At 44.4% G+C, this 22822-nt stretch overlaps 1 protein-coding gene and 2 long non-coding RNA genes across 8 annotated transcripts in view; 1 reads left to right on the top strand and 2 right to left on the bottom strand.

Annotated features, from left to right (window-relative positions):
- LOC309690112 (kinesin-like protein KIF26A) overlaps positions 1-22822 on the top strand; it is a 67678-nt gene that overhangs the window by 39530 nt on the left and 5326 nt on the right. For all 5 annotated transcript variants that reach the window (XM_082506988.1, XM_082506987.1, XM_082506989.1 and 2 more), the window contains 7 exons: positions 1482-1664; positions 7890-7983; positions 8068-8330; positions 10366-10549; positions 12096-12252; positions 13193-13355; positions 14038-17128. In XM_082506988.1, coding sequence (XP_082363114.1) covers positions 1482-1664; positions 7890-7983; positions 8068-8330; positions 10366-10549; positions 12096-12252; positions 13193-13355; positions 14038-17128 — 4135 coding nt within the window. The remainder of the gene's footprint in view (positions 1-1481; positions 1665-7889; positions 7984-8067; positions 8331-10365; positions 10550-12095; positions 12253-13192; positions 13356-14037; positions 17129-22822) is intronic.
- On the bottom strand, positions 1672-13274 carry LOC309690160. 2 transcript variants are annotated; one of them, XR_014271618.1, is made up of 4 exons: positions 13208-13274; positions 6565-6660; positions 4502-6341; positions 1672-1759 (listed from the first exon to the last, which is right to left on the bottom strand). It is a non-coding gene; the product is annotated as an uncharacterized lncRNA (long non-coding RNA). The 2 variants fall into 2 exon arrangements; XR_014271619.1 differs by lacking the exon at positions 1672-1759 and having other exon boundaries at positions 2942-6341.
- Positions 13329-22329, bottom strand: LOC309690158. The gene is made up of 3 exons (XR_014271616.1): positions 22044-22329; positions 21586-21683; positions 13329-13415 (listed from the first exon to the last, which is right to left on the bottom strand). It is a non-coding gene; the product is annotated as an uncharacterized lncRNA (long non-coding RNA).

Raw genomic sequence — 22822 nt, 5'->3', positions numbered from 1 at the left:
ATTTCTGTAAGCATCACAGCAAATGCTTTTGTGTCAAAGTAACAGAGCGAAAACACAGAAAAACATGAAGGAGAATTTCCTGACCTGTCTTTTTATAGCAGATAACCACCTTAAAAATATTCTGCAGTAAAACAAAAACAGAAGAAAACCATTAATCTACACATGAACATTACCTGATGTTTCTGAAGTGAAAGCAAATTTACAGAGGTTTAATTAGAGACACAGCTAAGTGTTTTGCAATATCACATAATATTGAAAATTTTCTTCAGTATTGAACAAAAGAAATGGGGCTTTCTTGTCAGAAGTCAGTTAAATTAAAAAAAAGAAAAACAGCGGCCAACAGCGCTGTACATAACAGACTTGTGCGTAATAAACAAGAAAATAATGCAGAAAACAGAGATTTTTAGATGAGAAAGTGTTTTTGAAGTGCACTGAGAGAGAGAGCTGTGCATGAAGTGTCATTTTACTGTGGTGGAAGCAAAACAGCAAAAGAGAGAATTCATGACGATGTTTATGTGAAGTGAAATGTGAAGCGTAGTTTGGATCTTCTTTTGCTGCTGGTTCAGTCAAATTTGGTTGGAGAGAGACATAGCCTGAGATTCTGGCATTTCGGGCATAATAAATTTATATTTAGATTTATATTCATTCAAGATTTTAATGAATCGATATTGTGTTATTCAAGCTAGAATCGATTTTAATCTGAAAATCAATAATCAAAAAAATAATCAATAATCAAAACCCACCCCTAGTGCCGAGTGACTGGAACACATAAAATTAGCTGTGACTGGATCAGATGGCGACTTTCAAGCTGCTTCCTGTCTGTATCCGTGGTGACAGAGGAGCTGGCTCGCAGAGACTCGATGTTTAAAACCTGCTCCGTCTCATTATTGGCTGTAAACTCAAACTCCTCGCCACCAGCTCAGCAGCTCTATGACTGCACAATAAAACCCTTTAGAAGGCTGAGGGACACGGGCTGTTGAAGGTCAAAGGTCAGGAAAGCAGTGTGACTCCCTGCTCAGTCCAGCTCTGATTACAGTCTAAAATGTCATCCTGGAATACCTGAAGAAGAGCTCAGGACGTCTCTGGAGGCGTTACGGCTGATTCTGAGCTTCTTTCAGCACAAACAGTTGATGGTGTGTATCAGGTGATCTGAGTCAGGTGATCTAACGCAAACTCAGTGAAAACCACATGGAAAACAAAACTAAACAGCAGGTAGAAAAAATCAAATCAAAGTTTAACTAAACAAAGTCAAAGAAGCACAGTTTCCTTCCAACTCGGTGTCAATATCTCTGAACGCTTGTACCCAAGATAACGAACGGCTGCAGGTGAAGCAAACGTGGCCACGTTCAGGCCAACCATCTATCACTATCTGAGCACCTCTGGCTTAGTTTAACGTTTCATGATGCAACTCCATTGTCCAGCCAGAGACTTGATGAACGCAGCAGTCTTCTCTGTGCTTCATGCTTCCTGTCTGTCCTCAGGTCAGAGTCATGGTCCGGATCTGCTCGGTCCAGGATGAGTCCTCGGAGTCCATGTCCTTCCTGAAGGTCGACGGCAGGAAGAAGCAGCTCACGCTGTGCGAGACGTCAGCCCAGAGACGGTCCTCAGCCTCAGCGCCAAAGACCTTCACCTTTGATGCCATCTTCTCGCAGGACGCCTCCCAGGTGAGTTCTCCAGCATCAGGAACTTTACCATATCTTCTTCCGGGGATTAATGTGGGTAACGTTACAGCTGATAATTTAGCTGCACAGACCTGCTGCTGGTGACGCAGAATGAACAGTTTAAAGTGAAACTTTCAGAGTTTTCTGAATAAAAATCTAAATTCAGGGCACGCACGAAGGTTTGAGCTCTTCATCAGCAACGTGTCAGCATGCTCTTTACCCACAAAGAGCAATGACAGCAGCAGACAGATCACAGTGCTGTGTGTGTGTGTGTGTGTGTGTGTGTGTGTGTGTGTGTGTGTGTGTGTGTGTGTGTGTGTGAGTGTCAGTGCTGAATGTTTGTATCTGTGATGTGACATATACCTGCAGATAGATTCATAAAAACATGTTTATGATGTTCAATTTTTCAGCTCCTCCAAGCAAACAACATGGCACTCAGCATCATCGTGCCTGCTGGGCTGCAGATCTTCTCTCTTTTTAGACACCTGACTGCATCGGTGATATAATGGTTTCATGTTTAACACGAGTTTTATTGGAGAATTAGAGAAAACACCTGGGTCAGTGTGGAGTCCACGCTCAGGTGTCTGACTGCTGGACAAAGTGCACCAATAAGAGACTTCCCTCATTCTTATTAATTTCAGTTTTATGTATATAGCACTAGATCACACCAACAGTTTCCTCAACAGTCAATCGTTGTTGTGGAAGTTACTTCTTACACAAATGAAAGAAAGCAGTCCTACATATTTGTTTAATATGTGCATTGAAGAACATATCCTGGACAAAAATGACTCCAAGGTTCATCACAGTGTTACTGCAAGTCAAGGTAATGCCATCCACTGTAAGAACATGCGACTCACTATGGAGCCCACGAACTTGCAATCCACAAGCCACTTTGCTAGCTATGACTGTGTCTACTGCTGTCATTGTACTGAGCCTTAATTGCACTGGCTGAGTCTTCACATTTAGTGCAGAGACCAGATCTCCCAAGATGAAAGTTGAATCGCTCTGTGTGTCGAGCAGAGCATATGTGAGAATCTCGCTGTGGGGGTCTTCTGCCAATGACACAAAAACAGGAACAATGCTAGACGTAGCTGAGGAGTATCTTGTCAATGTGTGTGACATGACTAGGGATGGGTATCGTTTAGGTTTTATCCGATACCGGTGCCAAATCGGTACTTTTGAAACGGTGCCGGTGCTCAAACGGTGCTCAAACCGGTGCTTAAAGAATGGAGAACACAAAATTGGTCCAAAAACCTCTCATGTTCAGCTGGTTTTTTGTAAAAAGATAACAATGTTAGCCTTTTCTGCAGCTATGGGGCATATATGGTATCACTCTTGGCTGGAAGCAGTGCTTAAACAATGGAAAAAACACAAACTTTGTCCAAAAACCTCTCATGTTTAGCTGTTTCCCTCTTTTTCTTTGGACATTTTAGCCTTTTTGGCCAGGGTGAAGGGAGTATCTGCCATCAAACAAGAAGACAGCCGCATGTAGCTATGATGATGTTTGCTAGTTCACCTTACCTGCACTAATGTAATAACGTGGTTAGCCTACTCAACGTAAATTACACACGAACAACATCAAACTACTCACGCAGAGAAGAACGGCTGCTGCTGCCATCATCATCCGTCATCATCCTGCTACACTGGCAGGGCTAGAGGCTAGGACTCTCCTCTTCGTGTTTTTGGGGATGTTGCTAACTCCGGGTCTGATAACAGGCACCACACCCGCAGTAGATGCGCTCGGTGTGAGGTCTCGCAGCAAGCTATCAAATACGGCGCATTTCTCGGCTTTTAAAAAAAACCCGAAATGTGCGCTGCTTTTCAGTCTGGTTACTACCGTTTATGTCCGACACCGGTACCCATCCCTAGACATGACATTGCGGACTTCCTTTGTCTCATTTCCTGCAGATGGTGAATCACTGTTTAACATTTCACTGGCTCCCTCAATTCTCTCTATGTGCAAGTTGGATGATTTCGACCACATATAGTGCATGTGTGCCTTCTTTTGCATTCTTTACTAGTGTGACCCTTTCTTAAACAGCCGAAGCAAAGACGGTTTTCACGAATGAAAGCTCTCTTTTCATCAGGAAGCCTTGTGGCAAAGGTTGGGCACTTGGCGACACCGTGTGTTTCATCGTTGCAGACGAAGCATGGTGGTCTTGGCTTTGAAATTAAGGTCCCTGGTTTACCTGCAGAGTGCTTAGCTTGAGCATTGGTGCTGAGTGCCTTGGTTCTCAGAATCAGAATCAGAATCAGAATGGGGTTTATTGCCAAATGTTGAGCAGGTTTACAACATTAGGAAATTGCTGCGGTGCTTCAGTGCAAACATGGTGTCATAAATAACACTTAAATAGACATGGAAAAAATAAAAGTGGGGATAAGAATTAAAAGTGCTACGTGGAAAGATATGTGCATGAGATATACATGAGATATATACATGAGAGTAAGAATTAAGAGTGCTTCTCTTAGGAAGCCTTTCATCTGTTACTTTAGTGGTTAATAAGAAGGGAGAAGCAATGGGGTTGCAGGCTATTCTAGCTTCCCTTTGTAGAAATCTGGTGAAATGAGCAAATGGTGGATACTCTTGACATCTGTCTAGTTCATCCACAACAACGCGACCCCATCTGCGTACCAGCCATTCGGGCAGTTTTTTGAGAAGTTTATGATTTTCTTCACAATCATTTAGAATTGCCAGCCCTTTAACATGAGGGATGGCCTCGGCACAACTTTGAAGGAAATCTGAAAACTCTCTGAGGGCTACTGGGTCATTGGGAGCTATTTTTGGCCATTTCATCAGTTTATCCCTGAAAGCCTTGTGGACGACAAATGAACTTCCATACCTCTCCTGAAGAATCTCCCAGGCACCCTGATATGCATCTTCTGAGTTTCGATAGAAGAATCCTTCGACCGCCTTCCGTGCCTCACCTGCAAGATAACTTTTCAAATACAACATTTTTTCGCCTGCGGGGAGGGGTTTGTGGCCAGTCAATGCTATAAAGGATATCTTCCAGTCTATAAACTTTAAAGGGTTACCAGTGAACACTGTGGGTTCAGGTTCAGGCAGACAGTTGGAGACGAACAAGCTTGCAAGCTCCTGTGTTAAGCTGACCTCCTGTTGCTTTTGCAAAATCTCAGGTGGTGCACACTGCGGTTGAAATGATTCAGCCTGTGGATTCAATGGATTCTGAGATTCAATGATTTGGCTATCAAGTTGTGATTTGTCATCTGCTTCATACTTAAGGCTTTCCAATCCATTGTAGTTGTTGTAAGCTCTCACTCTGGCTGCTGCTACTTTTACCTCATTTTCTGCCTGTAGCTGTTGCAGTTTAGTTCTCTCTTCCTCTAACTTTGCTGTCATTTCTGCAATCATTTGTGCTTCCTTGATTTTCCACTCATGCTCTAAGCTACTCAACTTGGCTTGCTGTTCATGTATTCGTTGCATTGCCTTCGCCTGTTCTAGTTTAGCTGCAAGGTCAGCTTCGGCATCCACACGTTTGCTAGAAGTCGTAGATGTGGCTCCAGAGTATGAATCTGAGCCCTTTGAATGCTCTGAAATAACTGTTTCTGTTTCAGTTTTCCCAAAAACAGACCCATACTCCTCCTTACTTAATATCATCCTTACACGCTCCTTCTCGAACCTGTCATTAAAAGTCTTATCTATATCTTCTAGTCGTTTACTAATGAGATCACAAATTTCTGTTGTTAGGGCAACACAGGCATCCATTCTCTTGACAACATCTGGAGTAGAAGTATGATTACGTCGGCTAGGCTCATACAGTTCATGTACTAATGCTTCTTTAGCCTTAATGTCCGTTTGTGTTCTAACAAGGTCTTCGTTTGAGAAGAAACCTTTCAGCTTTGTTCTAACTCCTCTTGCTAACTCCTTCCAGGACTCATATGCCTTGCTAAATGACCTTTCATTTTTCTTGGCCTCCTGTTCATGCATCTCCTGCCCCTTTTCTGTTAGTCTTCGCTCTCTGGAGCTGGACCTGGCCTGTTGTGCCTCTGTAGATTTGTCTATTTCTTCAACGGGGGACCACATTATTATTAATTTTATTTTTGGCTTGTTGCACCTGCCCTTTTAAGTGTATATATCTGAACTCAAATGGGTTGAGTGGTGGTTTCAAACTTATTAACACTCAACTTAGATATTTACACCTTTAACCTCACAGACTGGCAACAAAACCCAAATAATACTGATGATGCCCTCAAATCAGACAATTTGCCACTTAAGTTTTTACAGAAGTACAACTGATAGCATAAAGCCCAGATTCAGTCTTAGACATTCTGATGTAAGAAATGTGGGATATTCAGCATCACAAGTTTACATGCTACTGTGTTAAATACAGAAGAGGTCTTTCTTTCTTGCATTACTTTAGACTGCCATGTTGAAGATCATTTGCTCACACAGCTTACAAGATGCAGATGTGCATGACATTGTATTTATAATGTCCTTATTTTGAGTCCTTTACTGATCCAGCAGTCTCTGGATGATGCGATACACTCCTTTACTCACAGTTCGACAAAAGAATAAGATGAGCGTAGATGGCTGCAAGGCAGCGATGAGTTTCACTGTAGCACCCCTTGGCATCAAGAACAACAGAAGAGTCTCTAACGGGTGCAGCCATTTATTTCCTCACCACACACGGCTCATTCTCTGGACGTTGAGCACCATGAAAACTATAAAATAAGAAAAAATTGATACCCGTACAGTACTTTTTGAACTATAACAATGAGGAATAACAGCAATGAGCTTAAGTTAATTCAGGCAAGTTCAAACAAGTAATTATGAGATATACAGTCACAGATTAAATAAAACAAAAGGGGTTACTTCAAACAGCATCAAGGGATTACACAGTTCAGTTAAATAAAATATAACAACAGATCACCTCTCATCACATACCTCAGTCCGCTTGCCAAGGGTGCAAAACTCCGGTAAACACTTAAACACTTCGGCCCGTTTCTCATGGGGTGCTGCTAGCTTGCATGACACACATGTCTTGCCAAAAAAAATAGCACATGGATGTAAGTAACGTAAATACAGAATAAAAAGGTTTTCAGATAGCTCACAATACAAACGCAGCAACATACCTTACATTAGAAACACACTTATCATACTTATCAAAGTATTATCGTAACTTACATGGACTTTGTACAACTTATTCCTGCCGCGACAGACTGCTCCATACACATTACGGGGTATGCCTCTGAGCACATCTGTCCTTAGTGCGACTGCGCATACAGTTCCGACAACCCCCGCAAGGATGACTTATGGTACAGATCAGCGGTTCATTACATTGTATTTAAGGCACTAGAAAAGTCAAGATACTCAATCTCCATCAAAGTAATTAAGTAATAGATATACAACAACTATTTTTGGTTTGATTGTTTTTATCAGAACTCTTCCTGTAATTCTACACATTTATGTATTCCTGCTGATGATTTCTTTCGTTTACTGAGCTGTCTCTTTTTTACCTCCTAAATCACCATGGTAATGAACGCTGAACACTCATTTGGTTTAAAATCATCTGGAAGCACTAGATTTTTACAAATTCTCTTATTTACATCTTGCTTTCAGTGTGATATGAATGTTATATGTGCAGCCATCACCTTAGAAACAAACAGCAGCACTGAGCATACTCAGACACATCATTCACTGCCATTCATATCTTGAATTTACTGCTGTGTGACACAAATCACTAGATTAACCAGTTTCTGCCACTTTTGTCTTTAAGACTATTTTACTGTTAGATTTTATCATCGTCTCATCTGATATCGTCTCTGATTGGAGAAGGTGGAGCTCACAGGGAGCAGAGAGCCACAACAGAGAAAGTTGATAACCACAGTGATGAGACCCATGATCTCTGACTGAGGTTCCAGGTTTAGTTGAGTTAGCTAACTCAGAGGAAGCCTGGATATGTTAACTTCCTTTGTAGGACACCTCTCAGGTGTGTAAGCTCAGCTTTAAAGTCAAGGCATCCACATGGGGAAGGATTCACTTTGTCACTCACAGCTGGTCCTAAATGACTTTTCCTGCTCTGGTTACCTGCAGCAGGTCACATACCTGCCATGCTGTTGCTGGCATGTCAGCAGCGGGCTTCGGTACACCAAGTGCTCCAACATCTCTGACCTAAAGCTTGTCAAAAATACTGTACTGTGTGTATTGTTATGTATGAGGCGCTGTGATAGTGGCAGTGCTCTAAGTGATCGCTGGCTTCTCTCTTCTAGGCTGAAGTGTGTTCAGGAACGGTGGCAGAGGTCATCCAGTCGGTGGTGAATGGCGCGGACGGCTGCATCTTCTGCTTCGGGCATGCTCACCTGGGTAAACACATGATACGCCACCCACACACACAAAGACATAATTCTGAAAAGTCACATGATTGTTGAGTTGACCCTGCCTCCACAGGTAAGACGTACACCATGATTGGTCGGGACTGCTCCACCCAGAGCCTGGGTGTGGCTCCAACGGCGATCTCCTGGCTGTTCAATGTGATCGAGGACCGGAAGGAAAAGTCCGGAGCTTGTTTCTCAGTCAGAGTGTCGGCCGTGGAGATCTCCGGCCGCGAGGAGACGCTCACCGACCTCTTGGCCGAACTGGCGGCGGCAGGGCACCAGGAGGCACCAGGCCCCGCTGTGTTGCTGAGAGAAGATCCCATCTGTGGATCCCAGGTACAGGAAACAACTCGCACTTTGAGCACTTTTTAACCAATCACACAAACTGGCCTCTGATATAAACCGAGGACTGTGATTAGATGATATATAACTAATGATTACAGCTCAACATGATATCCAATATGTTCATCCAGTCATCCGGGCCACTCATGCCGTTCCCTTTCCAAAAGACCTCGCCATCTCCTCCTTTCCTTCTCTTTGTCTGTTCCTGACCTACTCACTGAACTCCTGTTCACTCTAGAGACTTCTTCACTGTTGACACCTGTCCAATTAGTCCTGACCTTCCTCCTCCAACTCGTTCAGTTTGTTTTATCTCCCCGGGCTCCTTCTATCTGCGCTCACTTTAATTTTCTTTCTCTTTTTCTCCTCTCATTCTGACATCCTTCCTTTTTTTCCTTTATCAAACCTCATTCTGTCTTACTTTAACTTTTATCTCGTTCATTTTCTCTCTAAGAGTAAAGAAGGATTTCTACTTTGAGCCAGAAGAACATCACAGAGCTGCAGATGGCAGGAAGATGATCACAGTCTGGTTTCTGTGCTGCAGAATGATTTAAAGCTTTGTTTCAGTCCGAGCCTGACTAATATGGGGTAAACTCTTGGCAGTGTCTGCGCCTGATTGCAAGATGCCTATGTGTTTTAATCGTGCCTGATGTTAAACTGAGTCAGGAGAAAGACATCAATATTGGATAAATACAGCTTCCATCAGGGTCATAGCTCAGTGAAATCTGAATGTGAATCCATCCATCCTCTTCCCCCTGTCCTGTGGTAGCTCTCAGACTCTGTGTATATATAAATCTAAGTTGGCTTTATATGAACAGAGAAGAAGAGCTCTTTCTTACTGCAGGATCTTCATTAGGGATGGGTATCGTTTAGGTTTTATCCGATACCGGTGCCAAATCGGTACTTTTGAAACGGTGCCGGTGCTCAAACGGTGCTCAAACCGGTGCTTAAAGAATGGAGAACACAAAATTGGTCCAAAAACCTCTCATGTTCAGCTGGTTTTTTGTAAAAAGATAACAATGTTAGCCTTTTCTGCAGCTATGGGGCATATATGGTATCACTCTTGGCTGGAAGCAGTGCTTAATCAATGGAAAAAACACAAACTTTGTCCAAAACCTCTCATGTTTAACTGTTTTCCACTTTTTCTTTGGTCATTTTAGCCTTTTTGGCCAGGGTGAAGGGAGTATCTGCCATCAAACAAGAAGACAGCCGCATGTAGCTATGATGTTGTTTGCTAGTTCACCTTACATGCATTAATGTAATAACGTGGTTAGCCTACTCAACGTAAATTACACACGAACAACATTAAGCTACTCACGCAGAGAAGAACGGCTGCTGCTGCCATCATCATCCGTCATCATTTCACTACACTGGCAGGGCTAGAGGCCAGGACTCTCCTCTTCGGGGTTTTTTGGGGGATATTGCTAACTCCGGGTCCGATAACAGGCACCACACCCGCAGTAGATGTGCTCGGTGTGAGGTCTCGCAGCAAGCTATCATACGGCGCATTTCTGGGCTTTTAAAAAAAAACACTATGCGTCGCCAGGTGTTTCATCGGATTTGAGGTGTTGCCTCCTTTGACAGTATCAGCTTAAAGCACTTGTTGCAGGCTGCTGAGTTTGCATATTTTGCTGTGAAGTACAGCCAGACCTTTGACCGCTTCGCCTTGGGCATTTTTAATCTGTAGCTCTGCTCTAAAAGAACGTACGTACCTGGGCCCGCCTACTATCCTCGGAAACGTAAAATTATTGGCTAGAAGTGTATCACAGCTCAGGAAAAAAAAGCACCGAAATAAAGCACCGAAATGTGCGCTGCTTTTCGGTCTGGTTACTACAGTTTATGTCAGAACCTGTGCCATCATGGCACCGGACACCGGTACCCATCCCTAATCTTCATCATGTACACCTGCAAGCAGAAGCTGAAAACATGGACTTTCATGGTAGCCTGCAGCATTTCACCGTGAAGCATGCCTCTGTTCTGTGCAGCCACCTCAGTCCCAGCTTATCTGCATCTCATTAGCTCTTTCTATCAGCTGCAGAACCAGATAGAGGTTCGGGCGAGCAGTGCCGAGCGAGCAGCATCCTTCCTGGACGCCGCCCTGGCAGCAAGGAAGAGCAACCAAATGCCGAACAACCAGGAAGTCCGAAGGAACTCCCACTTCCTGTTTACCCTGCACCTCTACCAGGAGAGACTGGACAAGAGCAACAAGGCAGCCAGTGAGTGTGTGCGTGGTCATAACTGATATTTTGCCAGAATTATTAAAAGTTGCTGTGACGTTAAAACTCTACTCATATTTGTGGACCAGTTTCGCAGCTTCTTCCTCTTTTCAGTATGTTTGTTATCAGGAAGCAGAACCTCAAGCAATAAAACCTAAACCCTTTAAAATTCAAACTTGAGATCACTGAGGGAACTGATAGTATATCAGGAACATATACCTCACTCGTCTGACACCTGTTGGTTTGTGGACTCCACGTTTTGAAGGCTGAGACTAACCAAAGAGAACACTGATGGCAGGTTAAGCAGATACATGATGGACTAATGCTCTACATGGTTCACTTCTGACACGGTGTCAGACAAGTAACTGGACATGCTCCGATGAAATGGCTGAGAGATTCAGGCTGGGTGGAGCTCTCTGAGTTTGGTCTCCCTTCCTGTTGAGATGTTCACAGACGTTTCTGAAGGTGAAGGCAAGGTTGCAATTCATTCCATACAAACTGTGGATCTGGGAAAAAGCAGGGCGCTTTGAAGAGAAACTGGTACTCAGCATGTCATTGAAAACCCTAAATGAAGTCTGAATGGCTTATTTGGTTCAGCTGAAGCGAGATATGATAATCCTTAAACCTCCCAGCAGTACACAGACCTGCACACACACTCCAGCTGCAGACTCATCAGCTCAGCAAGGACTTGGAGCAGCAGCAGGTTAGAGGCTCTGACCCTGGGACAAGAATAAAAGCCCCCATTAGCGACCATGCAGCTGTAAAATTTGGCAGCTCAATTAGTCGTTAGCTCTTTTTTTCCACACTCCAAACATGTAGCTGCTAATTAGCTTGGTGTTGAATTGCTAACATGCTCAACAGGAGCGTTTACAAGCAGAGCAGCTACACTAACGCTGCCTCCACCCACGTCTACCTGTCAGCAGAGCCGCTTCCTCCGTTATTGGGCTTTTATGCTGGAATAAATCTGCATGGCTAACGAGCCCTGATGGCTTGGCATCCTGCAGTGTTTATAGAGCTGTGGAAAAGCATCCACTCAGTGGCGCTCAGCACTTTCTAAATCTTGCTGATGTGGCCGGTTAATGGTTCTCGCCATCATTACTCTGAATTAATGAAATGAGCAGGCAGTTAAACTGAGCGGATCAGACTGATACTGAAGCTTAGCGGGATGCATTTGGGACGTGTTCAGATGAAGCTTCTTTAACATTTGCATATGCATGCAGGCGTATATATGTTTCTACATTTGGTTAGTAATGTATTGGAAGTATGATCTGATGACTTGAGATTTGCTGCAGGACTTTACTTCAGCTCGCACACAGCCCACGGGCATTTTATATGATTCCTATCATTCACAGATAAGGAAGAGATGTCTTTACCCTAATGGCTGCTTGGTTCCTGATAAATGATTCAAAGCAGCCAATAAGTTATTACCAAAGCTATTGATTATGTTTCTGTCTATAGACTAATGAATAGATTGTTGTCTCAGAACTAATGAGCAGTTAAGCAGGCAGTGTCATACATTATAAAGCCCTCTCAATCTGCATGGCAGTGTCCAGTCGGAGTCGCCTTCACCTCCTGGATTTGGGCAGCTGCGAGACGGACATCAGCAGGACCCGAGAGGGGGGCGGGGGTCAGTGTCTGTCGTTCTCGGCGCTGGGAAATGTCATCCTCGCCCTTGCCAATGGAGCCAAGCACGTTCCCTACAGGTACGGGCATTTTGATGAGCTCAATGGGGTCAAAGGTCACAGCAGCCAAACAACAGATGGACCAATGATCCCCGTGAGGGGGGTGGGGGTCAAGCTGTGAGCTTTAATGAGCTTTCAGTCAGTGTTAAATGGTTGTTTATGCTGATGAATAAGTCACAGTAATGATAACTGATGTTCAGTCCTTTTTTGCTCCTCACATTTGGTCTTTTCTGTTTAATACCTATTTCTGGATGCTATTTTTTAATTATATTGATGAACTTTCACCTCGCTCCTTCGTCCCCTTTTCTTTTCGTTTGTGAAGCCATCAGCATCACATGTGTTTTATTTATGGAGCGAATATCTGCACCAAAGAATCTCATCAGTTATCATCCACAGACTTCAAAGACTAACATACAAGCCTGTCGATGGAAGAATCTTTGATATCTTTATGTTTTCATGTTTTTTAATGACAAGCAACCCTTGAGTTGTTTGATGCTCCAGTCACATCCATTAATAAGATTTTTTTTCACACATTTACATGAGTGAAGTTAGTGAGTGGAAGTTGAACCAAAGAAAACCCCCAAACGAGGACTTGTGATATTTTAGGTCAGTCGGTGGCTGGAGTTCAGTCGTGTTGGGTTAAAAAGGAGAAAAAGCTTAGACTGTTGTATGTAAATTCTGTGTTTGATCCGTCTTCTGTAGCGATAGTCCAGGTCTTTTCAAAGGCAGAGTTTCATGAACATTTCAGTCTGTCTCTGCCTCTGGATCACATGTGGCGTGTAGTTCAAAGCGAACTTCATTAATGTGAAATGAGAGCTCGTTCCTATTCCTTTTTGCCTATCTGTGCCAAACTGTTGTGCGGTGTAATGAATGGTATCTGCGGCCCCGTGGGGATTCTCAGGCCCGCAGCATGTCTTCCTTTTTTTGAGCTAACGAAGCATTTTTTTAATGTATTATTCAGGGATAGCAAGCTCACCATGCTGCTCCGCGAATCCTTGGGCAACATCAACTGCCGCACCACCATGATTGCTCACATCTCCGACTCCCCGGCGGGCTACATGGAGACGTTGACCACGGTGCAGTTGGCCTATCGCATCCACCGCATGAGGAAGAAGAAGTCGAAGGTGCTTCATCTTTATTCAGGTTTTCTTTCTGGAGCTCGTTGTGGCGGAGGTCACGGATCTCTGGTACAGTGTGCAAAACACCAAATGTTATATCACCAATACAGAAACCATTTACTCACATGTGGATGAGATTGATTAGGTTCTGATTGTTGTTAGGTTGAAGTTCACAGAAAACTGCACCTCAAACTTTAATCTCAAGTCTTTGTCTCTGAACATTAAACATCTATAACACTGAAGGCAAAACAAATTCAAAGGACAAACTGAGGTTTAAAAGTTATCAAAGTCTTCAAACCATTCTTTGGGATTTCCAAACATTTTGGACTCTAAATGAATTTTCACTAATTTCTTGAGGCTAATAACAATAAACCCCTCACATCTATTTTAATGAGTTCAGAATGTCATAATTCACCGACTTTTCCTATCATGGTTTGATAGATAATCAATACCAGTGTATCTACAGGGATGGGCGTTTGTGTGCTGAGATGAGCCTCATTAGGCAGACTTACACACTGTATGTTGAAGATTTCAATCCAGAGTTAGTAGCATGTGCATCTCACTCACATTCATTTTAATGTAACACAGTGCATGGGCACTCATGTAATGATTTCCCTTCAGTTTAATCGCTGCATGCTCCAGCTCTCTTTAGGAGGTTAATTCTGTATTATTTCTCTTTTATTCGCAGCATGCCTCCAGCTCATCTGGAGGGGAGAGCTCCTGTGAGGAAGGCCCATCCTGTCGGCCTCCTCGTCTTCGACCCTTCCACCCTCTGACCGTGGCCCTCGACCCGGATGTTCCGCTGCTACTCTCGAGTGATCCCGACTATTCCTCCAGCAGTGAGCACTCCTGTGACACTGTCATCTACGTTGGGCCGGGAGGGAAGGCAATCTCAGACCGAGAGCTGAGCGACAACGAGGGTCCGCCTTCCTTCGTTCCCATTATTCCGTCCCTGAACAAAAAGCGAGTCAAAGATGCACCCAAGTCCGACGGTGACCACTTTAAGTGTAACACGTTTGCAGAACTACAGGAGAGACTCGACTGCATTGATGGCAGCGAGGGCCCGGCCATGTTCGGCACAGAGAAGAAATCAGTAGCGCTGAAGGCTCAGAGTGGCCCTCTTAAACCCACAGAGGCAACGTCTCCACCCAAATCTGAGAAGAACTCGTCCCACATGTTCTCAGAAAGCACACTGACAACATGCATAGACAAATCAGATCAGGATCAGCCCAAACTACCTTCAGCTGGTGGCTTCATCGAGACGTCCAAAAGGACGAGTGCAGATGGAGAGAAGCTTTCAGGCACCCCCGTTCAGCCATGTGTGGTAAAGTCAGGGGGGGCTCCAACCCATGACTCAGAGCCTGTAGTTCGAGAGAAAGTCTACCTCAGAGGAGCTGTACCCAAGCCACTGGCCTCACCGTCCTTACCCAGGACAACGAGGACGGCACCTCGGCCTAAGGAGGCTCTTGGCAGGACTCCCCCTGTCAGTATAAGTGAACAAGCAATGAGGCAAGACCAGCCACCCAAATCTATAAGCCCTAACCTAAACACAGATGGAGCTGCTCACACAAGCAGGTACCCCACGGAGGTGAACAACCTCCAGGCCTCTCTGTTAGGACGATGCCTGGACGGAGACTTTCTGAGGACCACAATCACTCTGCAGCAGCCCGTGGAGTTGAATGGAGAGGACGAGCTCGTGTTCACAGTTATAGAGGAGCTCCCGCACAGCCTTGTCCCAGATAATGGCCGTCCCTCCAACCTCCTCAGCTTTAACACCGACTGCTTTCCACAGACTTTAGCTGCTGGCTCTCGCCCGGTCAGCATCATCAGTAGTATTAATGATGAATATGATGCTTACACCTCTCTACAAGGAGCTGTGGGACCAGGCACCGAACACCAACAAGGTTTGCTTTCCCACAACAAAAAGCAGCCGTCTGTTGGCTCATGGCTTTGTGAATCAGCTGAAGGTGATGGTATTCATTCACAAAGCAGGCTTTACTTGAGGGATAAAACAATGGACAATGCCACCCTGCTGAGCTCACCATGTATATTCCATAAACAGCCGTTCTTACAGCATGGCATTAGGAGCTCCTTAAATGACAGCGGTGTCTGTTTCTCAGAGCTGGAAAGCGACCCTGCTAGCCCAAACAAACCATCTTTTACTAAGTGCCCTCCTTCCCCCAAGTCAGCCAAAGCATCTCTAAAAGGCTCTCTGAAGGTGAAAGCCAATACCCTGAACACATCAGTGTCAACACAGATTCCCCGCCATGCCACCCATTCCAGTCTTCCCAGGAAAACCAAGCCTACCTCATCTGCAGCTGTGGGCTGCAGCAGACAGGAAGGCAGGCAGGATGATGTTTTGCTTCAGCGAAGCAGTTATTGTGATACCAGAGAGGCGGAGTTTCTTTCTGCAAGTAAGCCAACAAGAAGTGGCGTGACTAATGTTTCCTCCAAGAGGTCCGGAGGGAACAGCAACAGTGTACCTCGCCCACCAAAGATGCAGATGTCTTCTTCAGCCCAGAGGGTTGTTGATGGCTGTGAGAAGTCCAGCAGCAGGAGAGGAGACACTCTCATCAAATTGCCACGACTCACTCGGGGCGCAACAACTCTAGGAACCGTTTCCACCCCCCAAGAAGCTGCTTCAGTGATCAGTACACTGAGGTTTTCATCCCTGGGAAAAAAGGCAAATGGACAAAAAAGCAGCACAAAGTTTGGACAGTCGAGTCAAGAACAAAAATTAAGAATTGTGCTGTCTCCAAGTGCCTTAAAAACAAGCAGCAACACTGGAAAGTCCTCAGAGGATGAAGTGCATGTCAAGCTCAGAGCTGGTTCATTCAGCCACAGGACATCCAGCTTTAAAACTGAACACAGTTTTGCAAGGACATCCTCAAGCCTGAAGACGCAAGGAGCCAAAGATTCTTCCAGGTACTTTGGGAGTCTAATGTCTTTGGAAAGGTGCGACAGCCCAACCTTAGCTGGGTCCAAACCTGAGCTGTTCAGAGAAAACAGTGGTGCTACATCTGGAGGAAATGGCAGATCCAACAGATCAGTGCCAAGACTCAGTGATCCGGCATCCACCTCCACATCGGCCTTTCCGTCCCAAGTTCCAGCTGGTGTTTTTGCAGCAACCAGCAAACTGTGGCAGGTCCACAGTGGCAGCGGATCAAGAGGAGCAGCTTCTGGTGGACTGAAACTTCGAACGTTGTCTGCCAGCACTTCGAAGAGCCCAAGCTCCTCCCCCAAACTGCCAGAGAATGTAGCTGGGTGCAACACCAACCTACCTTCCAATGGCAAGTCCCCATCTCGCTCTGGAACCGGAGGCAAGACAGTAAAAGGCACCATTATGGGCACCAAGCAGACCATCGGCAGGGCAGCCAACAGCCGGATTAGCGAGTTGGTTTCAGGTAGCCAAAGGAAGATGTTTGGTGGTGGAGCTGGAAGCGACATCCCTGGCAGCAGGACTGGTAGCATCACTGGATCACCCCTCAACGCACCATTGCCATCACCTTACAGCAAGATCACAGCGCCTCGGAGGCCACAGCGCTACAGCAGTGGGCACGGCAGTGACAACAGCAGCATCCTGAGTGGGGAGCTGCCCCCCGCCATGGGACGCACCGCCCTGTTTTACCACAGCGGGGGCAGCAGCGGCTACGAGAGCATGATCCGAGACAGCGAGACAACCGGCAGCACCTCCTCGGCACACGACTCTATGAGCGAGAGCAGAGCATCCTCATCAAATAGGAGCCGAGTTTCTAAATCGCCCAAGAAGAGAGGAAACGGTGAGTGCATGCCGCCGCCAGAGATGGGGTAATGTAACACAGGTAACACTTTAGGTTCTGCTCCATGCAGCACTGCCCCTTTTTTACAGTGATCAGATCTGAAGAACAAAAATCTTTAATATAATGAGCTCATCACCTAAATATGACATGAATTCAGTTCTAAGGCTCAGTGGAAGCTGAAGATTTTTTAAAGCCTTTTTAAAATTGTCTTTTCAAGTCAAGTCAACTGTCTTTATTGTTATTCCAACCATAAAGACAATTGCCAGTACATAGTGAAGCAAGACAGCGTTCCTCCAAGACCATGGTGCTACATAAAACAGACAATCAACACAGGACTACATAAAGTGCAAGTGTGCAAAAAAACAAAACAAAGACAGAAGAGAACGATACAGAGACAACAGTGCCGACACAACAGTGCAGGCACAACAGTGCAATAGAAAAGTGCAGCAATGACAGTGGATTGTGCAAAAAGTAGCTTGATGTGTATGTGTGTGTGTGTGTGTGTGTGTGTGTGTGTGTGTGTGTGTGTGTATGTGAGATAAGTGCAGATAAGTGCTTTTCCTTTTTTTGGCCCAACATTATTACTGTAAACATGATGTGGTATGTCAGCTGCTGTTCCATCAAGGGCCACATAAACACCAATGTCTGGCCACTCCTCCCCCCTTTGTGTCTGTCAGCAGATCCGTCCCGGTCACTCCCATGTTAACCTCACAGCAGCTCACATAGACTTAAACGAGCCCTTGCTCTCCGAGGGATGGTATATCTAAGCAGTTATGGAAACGCAAAACGAAAGGTTTATGGGTTTTATGAAACAGCGGCTCGTGCAGAGGAACTTGGAAGCTTTTCTATCACAATGTGATATTATTTAAATAACCTGTGAAATCATTAGAGCTGATGGCCAAAATTTAAATCTCAGATTTGATATTCAGCAACTATTTCTCCGTGCATCGACTCAGAAAGTGAAAGAGCAATAAAACTCATCTCTGCTGAAGAATTAACATATTTATGGCTTTTTCCAGCATCCATCAGTGTGTGATGATGGCTGCTCGCTACAATATTCCTATGAGTGCTGAGCACACCGAGTACAGGTGCTACTGCTGTGGGAGCATCTATCAAAGGCAGCTCTCCTCCTTGATATCATGTGAAATTATCTCTCAGCCGGTGTCTTTGTACAAAAACTTGACATGGGCGCACATCATGTGGCACGCCGCTGCCACGTCCCAGCTCCCAGCAGCCGATTGCAATACGTGCGGCCTGATGCATACGGAATCGGCACTCTTGTGATCTGTCTGCCATTGGCCTGTGGATCTCGCCTCATTTCTGCCTCATGAATGTTTCATGAGGACAATTCCCAGTGTACATATCCAACTCCAATTATCACCCACACATCCTCCCATCCACTCCACAGAACTCCACAGCCTTCACACCCACTCCTCCTCAATCTGTCATCATGTCTGAATCCTCATCAGTGAGCCCGGATGTTTTTAATAAGCCATAACGGTTTTTTGTTTGTGGAGCACATGCCTGCTTCTGCTTTTACTTGGGAACCTAATTTGACAGCCGTGTGTACAAAGTCGTTAAAAATACGAGTGAGGTCTTCAGGTGGACAGCAGCGGCCTTAAAACCTGATCAGCAGCTCTAATGGATGTTGACAGAGGAGGAAGCACCACAGAAGAAGAGAAGGCTAATTAAAGCTGTCTGCTGAAATCAGCAACTTTTTATTGAGCTTATTGTGATATTTCACTGGCTCGCCTAGGGATGGGTATGGAAACCCGGTTCTTGTTGAGAACCAGTTCCCACTGTTTCAATTCCTTGGAATTGTTTGGCATTTTTGCAAACGATTCCCTTATCGATTCCAGTCGCCCCAAATGACGTCACCACGTTGCGGAGCGTCGCTTACCTGGCAGGAAACACGGCGTGTAAGCGGCTCAAATACTCAAAAGTTTGGTTATACTTTACGAGAACGGATGACAACAGGGCAACTTGGAATACTTGCAAAGTAGATATTTAATTTAAGGGAGGAAACACTACGAATATGCAAAAGCATTTGCTCACAAAACACATGATGACCTTAAATAAATGTCGTGTTGTTAATTCCGCTCCGGACTCGTGAATCTCAACCCAGCAGCAGCGGTAACGTTTGCACGTCCTCTCCTGTTAATGCGGCAGATAAATAATCAACTAACAGTGCATATTATGTTAGCGCGATCGGCCTTATTACAAAACCTACTGTGCATTTAGGTGACCACGATGAGAGACAAAGACAGAGTCTGGCTGGCTCAGATGCTGGCAGTTCTCGCTGCAGTCTACCAGTAGCGTCTCCTTTCAGACCAGGATAGACGAATGTCACCGAGCAGTGACTGAGTTTGTGGTAAAAGTCTTGCACCCATTTGCCACAGCAGATGCCCCCGATTTCACTTTGGTAAGTGAACGTGTTTAATTGTAGGCAGGACATTACTGGATATTCTTGTGTAATTGCTACAGAATAATTTATGTTACACTTTGTTATTGCTACAGAAGAAAGTTTATTTTATTATTTTACATTTACATTTTTTTCCTGGGGACCCCGTGGCACCCCATTGAAGAGCCGTAGGCTGTGGATCTCTTAAGATCTCACTATTGGGTTTGTAAGGCCATGTTACTCCTAAATTTCTATCTTGTTCAAAGAGAAGATATAAAACAAAGTTCTAAGCTAATCGACCTTAGTGTTCTCCTTTTTTAAAAATAAGAATCAATAAGAGAATCGATAAAGAATCGAATCGTTAAACAGAATTGAAAATGGAATCGGAATCGTTAAAATCTTATCAATACCCATCCCTAGGCTCGCCTCACAACAGACAAACAGCTTTCTGTTAGCGTTTGGCGAGCGTTTATGTTCCAGCTGTGACTTCAGGTCCATCACCACCTGCTGCTGGCATTTAAAGGCACCGTCACATATTACACATAAAAGTGTTTTTATGGCCAATGTGCAGTGGCGTGTCTAGAAAATTTTTGTTGGGGGGGCCAGGTAGGGGCACAGATTTGGAGAAGGGTGGCAGATGTAATTGGCAGATAATGTTTAAAAAAAATTCTACCAACCATTAACCATAATTCAACAATCCTATAATACAATACAATCTTCTCACAAACTGGTGTTTGATTTTGAAACAGGAAAAAAGTGTGGAAACAAATGAAAAGACTAACATTTGAATAAAACCTGAAAGCAAGTAAATACTTTCTATGCTGCCTTATGGTAAACTTTGGTAATATTGATCAAGAGCAACACTGCCTGATGATGAAATACAGTCAGCTGGCATGGTGACACTGCCAGTATTAACCTGCAGGGCTGGACTGGGACAGAAAATCGGGCATTTTGACTACAGACCGGCCCACCAGGTATTAAAGCCATAAAGACTTTGAATGAAAACAAATGCTGTTATGACAGTGCCCATATGGAAAAGAAATAGTAAAAACTTTACTCATGAAAGTGGCCACTTTCTTATTACTTTCATATATTGTTTTAGTATCCAAAACATACAAGATTCATTATATAATCTTTCATGGGATCTTATATCTGTTTTTACTCTTGCATGCTTTTCATACAAGTTTCACACAAGACAGATACAAACTTTATAAAATTTATATATATCTTTTCCATATGTACACTGTCTTGTTGGTATATGTATGATTTCTATACATTTTACATCAGATAAAAACTTTGGTTGTAAGATTTAGATAATTATTTAATAAAAGCTAGATATTTTAAATGAGAATAAGAAAGAAAAGTATTTCCTTGTGCCCCACCTTTCCTGTTAATGCCCTACCTGCCCCCCTGGCAAAACTTTCCTAGACAGTTACCAGCTGTCAGCTACATAAAAAAAGGATCCTGGTGTTATTTGTCTCTCAGAAACAGTTCATAACTTCAACTCATTCATGTCACCTAAAAGGTAAACCTGTTTCTCCATCACCTGTTCAGCTCCGATGATTCAGTAAGAACATCTCCTGGTTTCATCTTCATGTTTCCCTCTCACCACATATCCAAACCGACATCATGACCAGCAGCTTTTACAGCTGTGGCTCCAGCCAACATCAGCTGATACTAGAAATTAATATTAAATAAATTCTAACATCAGCTGATCAAGCTTAAACGTGCTGCTGTTGTTTAGCGCGACATCTGCTGGTTTCCTCTTTCTGGCGCAAAGTGGGAGATAAATAAACAAGAGAGAAAAGCCGATCAGCTGATCATTGATCAGTTTCATGATTGAAGTAGCAACAGGAGAGGGAGGGGGGAGAATGAGAGAAGTTCACTATCAGTAAAATCATAGCACCCACCCAGCTGTGTAGAAACTCTGTCAAGCTGGCTAGAACGCAGTATGAGTTATTGTAACTGACAGTAAAAAGTCAGCACAACGAAAATAAAGTTCACCTAAACTTGGTTTATATCTGACCCACATAGACTGCAGGTCATAACTTCTTACCTGAAGCTCAGTTCACCTGACACTCGGACTGGCGGCTGCCTCGGGGCTCTCCTCCTGCCTCCCCTTCCCTCATCCACCTGCTGGCCTCTGTGGAAGCCCTGCCACAGCCACCACCAAACAACTGAGTTATTCTTACACATCGACCTGCATCTGGCCAATCCACCACCTCTCATTGTTCATGCCATTACAAAAAAAATAAAAAATAAGTCACCGGGCATATGCCCGGTATGCCCGATGGCCAGTCCAGCTATGTTAACCTGCAACCAAATCTGCAGCTCCATACAGCAATGTTACGACTTAGATTATATCTTATAACGCATAACTCTTATGTTAGCTCCCCTCAGTAGCATACTGTCTGAAATATTTGACGGCTGCAATAATTCTTTAAGTGTTATTTTTTCCTTGGTATTCTAATTTCACCGAAGTTTACTAAACTCAACAAACTTAATATTACTTACCGGGACATTTATTCTGTCCTCATTTTCTTTCACCGAAAAATTGTTTCCTGCAGTGCCGTCTTTCGTGCTTGGCTCTCCTACCTTTGCTAACGTGATGCGCATAGCGCAGAAGCCGATGCTGCATTCACTTACACTCGGATATCTGAGCTTCACCGTGAAAACATAATCGTACATTTGATATTTGATTGAATTTTATTGTTTTGCCTTTGGGGTGGCACCTGGGGTGGCCAGTCTGGTTGGGGGGGTGGCCTGTGCCCCCCCAGGCCACCCCGCTGGACACGCCACTGCCAATGTGGACAGATTCAAAGTGAATAAAGGATAAGACTCGACAGCTGGCTGATATTTGACTCTTTACTTATTGTTTAATAATGTCTTGCACAGTCAAAGGAGCAGTTTAAGACACATTTCAGTGCGTGTGTCTTGTTCAGTGGTGGTTGTCTTTCAGCCTTTCTTACCTTGGCCATGTCTCTGAGTATTGCACACCTTGTGCTTTTGGGCACTCCAGTGATGTTGCAGCTCTGAAATATGGCCAAACTGGTGGCAAGTGGCATCTTGGCAGCTGCACGCTTGACTTTTCTCAGTTCATGGGCAGTTATTTTGCGCCTTGGTTTTTCCACACGCTTCTTGCGACCCTGTTGACTATTTTGAATGAAACGCTTGATTGTTCGATGATCACGCTTCAGAAGCTTTGCAATTTTGAGACTGCTGCATCCCTCTGCAAGATATCTCACTATTTTTGACTTTTCTGAGCCTGTCAAGTCCTTCTTTTGACCCATTTT

This window comes from Aulonocara stuartgranti (assembly GCF_965226115.1).
Source record: "Aulonocara stuartgranti genome assembly, chromosome: 15".
NCBI classification, from domain to species: Eukaryota; Metazoa; Chordata; class Actinopteri; order Cichliformes; family Cichlidae; genus Aulonocara; species Aulonocara stuartgranti.
Note: the sequence above shows the minus strand (reverse complement) of the source record. Positions and strands in the feature narration are given on the sequence as shown.